General features: G+C 43.5%; 1 protein-coding gene across 1 annotated transcript in view; it reads left to right on the forward strand.

Moving 5' to 3' along the window:
- zmp:0000000760 (collagen alpha-1(IX) chain) overlaps positions 1-5,769 on the forward strand; it is a 28,143-nt gene extending 22,374 nt beyond the window's left edge. Inside the window, exons 23-26 of the mRNA XM_061228709.1 lie at positions 452-628; positions 2,335-2,425; positions 4,101-4,178; positions 5,549-5,769. Of these exons, the coding sequence (XP_061084693.1) occupies positions 452-628; positions 2,335-2,425; positions 4,101-4,178; positions 5,549-5,769 (567 nt within the window). The remainder of the gene's footprint in view (positions 1-451; positions 629-2,334; positions 2,426-4,100; positions 4,179-5,548) is intronic.
- Positions 5,770-6,000: the final 231 nt, after the last annotated feature.

Consider the following 6,000-nt stretch of genomic DNA (forward strand, 5'->3'; position numbering starts at 1 on the left):
ATGTTATGTTATGTTATGCTATATGCTATGTTATGTAAGAGGTAATGACCAATAGGACTCTCCAGGCTGGGGTCAGAGACAGGCTAATGACACACTTAAGGACCTCTTGTGGCCGTGAACTTTTTTCCATGGCCACAAAGCGCAGATCGTTCCAGCCCAGAAATCACAGCCTCAGACCTGAGCAGCCTGCAGGATAATTAGCACCACATCCAGAACGAAGCCTGAGCGAGAGGCAGTCCTCAGGGTGCTGTAAAGTGTGCCCTAACAGCCTTGGTGTCATAAATGGCCTGTAAACGGTTTCTGCAGAACCGTAACGTGTAACGAGCTGAGCCAAAGACCGCTGGCTGGGACCGCTGCTGTGTTCCCGCGGGCGAGAGGGCAGAACCTCCCTCACCGGGTCGGGTTGCGTCCCGCTCCTGACCCCGCTCGTTTGGGCGTTTCTCCGCCGCAGGGCCCTACCCTTCCAGCCCAGCATGTGATTGAGGTCTGCAAGCGCGTGGTGCTGGAGCAGATGTCCACCTTCGCCAACTCCGTCAAGAGGACGTGTGCTGCTGTGTGCCCGCTCTACGGAGACGTGCCCATGGGCGCCCCCGGCCCGCCGGGACAGAGGGGCTCTCCAGGACCACCCGTAAGTTCCCCTGTTTCAAAGCGCAGTGTTCAGTCATGGTCGCAGGACCATGAAGAGTTCTGGCAACTGGAAAAGGCAAAAATCGCACCTTCGTTATTGTTGCTTGATGCCTTGCTAGTCTCCTTCTATTGACTCTCATTGGGCTCCATAACGGTGGTTCCAAACCTTGTTTCTGGAGATCTACTGTCCTACAGGCTTTCACTCCAACCCTACCAAAGAACGCTTCATTCAATAGCTAGAGATCTCGTTGACAGGAAGGTAGATCACCAGGAATAGGGTTGGGAACCACTGCTTCGGAATGTTCTGCCCCCACATGAAAACGTGCCAGATTTTCTGGGAAGCACCTGTATTTTTCTTCATTGTTTTATATTTGTTGTGTTTTATGGAAATATTACTCCCACCCCTCCCATTCATTAGTCACTGAGGCAAAGGGGTACATGAGGCATCTCTCCAAATGCTTCACTCATGCCTAATCTAATGAAGCCCACAATGTTAAACAAAATGTCCGCACATACTACCACATTAGTGACTCTGGGCTAAATATAAATGAACTATTTTAAAAAGTGAATCAAATATGTCAAAACCAAGAGGGTGGAGAGCTTGGAAAAATGACAGGGCTAGATGTTTAATAAACAAAATTATTGGATGCAACCCAATCCTGTTATAACTAGGCGCCAGATTAAATCCAATGAGCACAATAAAAGACAACAGAACATACAGGGACAGGCTAAGGGCAGGCAGCATTTTATATGTAAAATCATGTAGCTTTCTTGGCATAGCTAAGACTCATAAATCTATACCACTAATTGTGGTCCATGTGGAAACACACTTTTGGTAATCTCTTTCTTTGTTAAATCTCAGTTTTTGCTATTTAAAGTTATTTTACAAGGGGAAAACTTTTATGTGTCAACAGAACAGGCTACAGAACCAACATTTTCAGCATCATTAGTTGTGGGGGCCTTTCCCCCTAGAACATGGGGGGTGGAGGGGGGCGGTGCTCCAAGAAGCGTTACTCTACAAGCCAAGTGAAATGGCTGCATATTGTGGACTGGAGTGCTTTGGGGGAAAGCTGAATGCTGAAAGCGTTTGGCAGTGTAGGCTGGAATGAGAACATTCACAGTTTCCACATCTCTGGGAGCACAAATAAGAGGAGATTTGAGAGAGAGGAGGGGAGGAGAGGGGAGGAGAGGGGAGGGGAGGGGGAGAGGCATGTCACAGAGCTGCCTAGCGTGGTGTGGCCGGGTGCTCTGTCCGTGTGGAGGAGGCGTTGGACTCGACTCCTCCTCGCTTCCAGTGTAACCCATTTATTGCACAACGATGACCTTTCTCCCAGGTTCTTTAAACCTGCTATGTTGGGGAGCTAGCCAAGGTTAGTTCAGAAAAACTACTTAACATGAACTATAATATAAAAAGGACTGTAAAAAATTTACTGTAAAAGAAATAACTTTTTGATTCAGGCTTCTGGAGACCTTAGTCCGCCAAAAAACGAAAGAAAAAAAACCCCCAAAGACTTTAAAGAGATTCACAATATAGTTAATTAAGATTCCCTTCAGAACACTGCAAAGCGGGAATGTTTATTAATGAAATCAAGGTTGGGGGCGATACAGATATGCAGGAATGGTAAAGAACACCTTTCCTAAGCCTTGTAGTGGTGTGAGAGCACCTCTCTTTGGGTGGTTCAGCTTGTCCCTCCTTCTGTCTCCCAGGGTGACCCAGGAAATGACGGAATAGAAGGGGAAGTCGGACAGCAGGGATTCTATGGTGAAGCAGGTGACCTAGGACGGCAAGGTGTAGCAGGTGAGACTATACCGTATATGACATACTGTATAAGTGCTAGGGTGCCACACGTGATATGTGCCAAGTTACTTACTTGCTTGCAGATCATGCTCCAATGTCTATAGTAGAGAGTTTAGCACTTTCCCAGTAATTCGGTCTTCTTACTGTGTTATACTGTTGATATAGTTGTTATATATGCCTACTGTAGTCAACCATAATAATTAGTTTCATCCTTTGTCTTTCTCGGTGCTAAAACCGTCTATCTGTGCTTCTCTATCCACCAAATCCCCTTTATATCTGCTTTCAGCTTGAATATAAAATGGCTTTTTACCTTTTCATAGCACTCTGCCAAGAGCTGTGACTGGGTATTTGTAATGGGCATTGCCTGTCCTGAATCATTTTCACTAAAAGGTTCAGCGGTGGTAGACGCAGCAAAACAAAAAGCAAGCAAACAATAAGCTTATCCTTTACAGTATGTCCAGAACAGGTCCATACAGTGTGAGGGCACAATAAAATGCCACATGCTACACATTTCTGCCTTAGCTACAGACGCAAGGCCCTGCACACATGCAGTAACGTTATTACATTGTTACAGTATTGCTACTAATGACATAAAATTAGTCTACTATTCTCTCCTCTTTTCGGTGAGAGATTGTGACATGGAGAATTACAGGGTTATAATTGACATTTTCGCTATATACCATTATTCAAATAATATCATTATTTTCATATATACCATATGTGTTGTTACAAAAATGTAAGAAGCTTACAATCTTGGTGTAATCCCAGTTTTGAATATGTTCTAAGTGCTGGAACCAATGACCTGACACGAACGTCAACGCCCAGTGTAGAGCTCAAAAACTTAAAAACTGTAGCAACCCAGATAGAACCCCGTAATTCTCACATCTCCAGATTTCTGTTTTTGTCCATCTGCTTTTCCTTTTCCACACTCACAGTAAACCCTCAAAGGTCCATATTTATGAAGCACTAGTAACAACAGCACACATTTCATCTTGCACAATATGACAAATTGGTACACCATCATATAGCATAAAGTGTAATAAAAGCTTTTTGCACTTCGCCTGAATTAATATATTTAGGACTTGTTTGTCCTTCTCTTGTGCATTTATTTAGCTTTGGCACTTTTTCATAGCAGCATATTAATAATTAAACTATAAATACCACATCTGTTTAATAAAGTACAGGTTTAAAAAATGAACTGTTTGTCATGAAGGTGAACAACATGCTAGTTAGTGACCACAAAGAGCGAGGAAAATGCAGAATTGTGATATGCTTGAAGAGCAGAATATTGCACATGGTGTAATTATCACTCTAGTGAATTGGTCAGAGCATCATCGTGATACCACAAAACTGTTTACAGGCCGTTTTTAATCCCGTACTCAGAGATGATCGCAAAATCAAATTTCAAATTTCCCAAATGTACCCAGGCTGTGTGAAAGTACAGTAATATTCTCTTTGGATACAAATGAGTACATTGTCTAAGCAAAAAAGGTACAAATTAATTGTATATTGCTGGCTAAGGGTACAGTTTAATTTACCTATAGGGCACTGCCCTAGCGACAAGCATTTTTACCCATTTCCTACCTTTATTTCTGAGAGTGTATACACTTGGTGAGAGTTGGAGGGCGGTCCAAACTGAGATGGCTTTTTCATTGGTCAACATGTCTCCTTTCAGGTGACCGAGGAGAGCGAGGAGACAAGGGAGCTAAAGGCTACGGGCTGCCAGGCCACGTGGGAAACCAGGGCTCACCGGGTAATTGTGCTTCCGTTATTAACGTACTACACTACAGCCATCTCAGGGCCCTGACGGCTCATTAGAAGAAATGCATTGATGCATTATGCTGCCTGATAAGAAATTAGTTTCATGGTTTGCAGTAAACCCGTTTTTATCAATACAGGTTGGGTGCCACAATAGGGGCAGATTGCAAACAAATACAACATATTGCAAACAGAAACCGAATAAACCGAACATTGTCAATAGAAACATTCTATTACAAGCTACAGTTATGTAGTCCAATGTCAGCTATTACGGCATTGCACCTGTACGTAAGCTAGACGTTAATCAATGTAAGCTACTTGAAAACGAGACACAGGGACTGTGGGAGAACGTTTTTTATTTTTTAAACTGACACGGCAGCGAAATGGAATTCATAATGTTACGCTATATGAGGCGGCATTACAAAGTATTTACAAGCGGAATCTTTACAGGCAGCACAATTTACAGCAGCTGTAAATTAAAAACATGGCCGCTTACTCCATACATCGAGCCCAGAACAACTGTCTTTTTATTTGTGCGTTTGGCAGGTCTAGGTCAATGATTGAGCAAACCTTCGGAATATTAAAAATGCGTTTCAGATGTTTGGACCGACTGGGTGGGGCAGTAATATTCTGTCCTCAGAAAGTCAAGTGCGTTCTTTGTGGCGTGCTGTCTTCCACACGACACAGTGGCGGCAGTGTAGTATGTTGGTTAAGGAACTGGGCTTGTAGCCTAGGTTCAGTTCCCAGCTAGGATGTGCTCTTGAGCAAAGTACTTAACCTGAATTGCTCCCGTATAGCCAGCTGTATAAATGGATACAAAAAATATGAGAGGGCAGGGAGGGGCTGTGGAGTGGTTTCTCTCGTGAGTTTACATTCATATTTATCAAGTGTACTTTATCATACAAACTAAGGAAAGGCAGTTCAAGTGTTGTTTTTTTAATGGACGTAATTTGCTCACGCCTTGAGTTACCTAGTGGTTGACTGTTACACCGTGACTCTAAGGCCCTATAGCTTCTTCTTTTCTTGCTCAGTCAGGTGTCAATGCAAATAACAGGACATACTGTAACAGCCCTGGTCAGCAAGTGACTGCATCATTTCTGTTGTTGGTATTCCTCGAGGACTACAAGAGCTACTCAAAAGTGCTGACAGTAACATCTGGCAGATTTAATGTATTTTTACGGTAGTGTTGTTTTGTTCAAAACAGTATGCTTCACTTGGAAACATAGTCAGTGCTAGAAATAACTGATTTTCTGGGTGGGCAGGATATATTGTGCTATCAAAATCTTAATGAAACTGATACGAAACTTTATTAACTTAATGAATGAAGTAATTAATTTTATGATTTTATCATACCCCGGTTACCAGGAAAACGGGGGAGAGCAGGCAGAGCTTTCGACGGTCAGCCCGGTCGACAAGGCGAGAGGGGCCACGTGGGTCCGCCGGGTCAGCGGGGCCATCCTGGCCTGCCCGGGGTCCCTGGAGTGTGTCTGACCTCCGGGTGTGACCTCTTCAACTCCGCAGCCAACTCCAATGTAGCCAATGAGACCCCACGGCCGGCGTCCAGGGCGCCCAGGAGACGCCCTTAGAGACAAAAACAAAATGGATGCCAAGGGGGAGGGAGTGTTGGGGGGGAATCTTCTTAGTTTTTTTTTTTTTTCGTTTTTTGTTTTTTAAGCAGGCATTACATGTAAAAATTCTAACCCTGCAAAATTACATTTGCCAATGTAAATATGCAAGCTTGTTTCAATCATGGGTCTAAAAGACACTGGAGGATATTATTTTAATTATTTGTGACCTTACATCTACAAAACCAATAT

Source organism: Conger conger, chromosome 18 (genome assembly GCF_963514075.1).
Source record: "Conger conger chromosome 18, fConCon1.1, whole genome shotgun sequence".
NCBI classification, from domain to species: domain Eukaryota; kingdom Metazoa; phylum Chordata; class Actinopteri; order Anguilliformes; family Congridae; genus Conger; species Conger conger.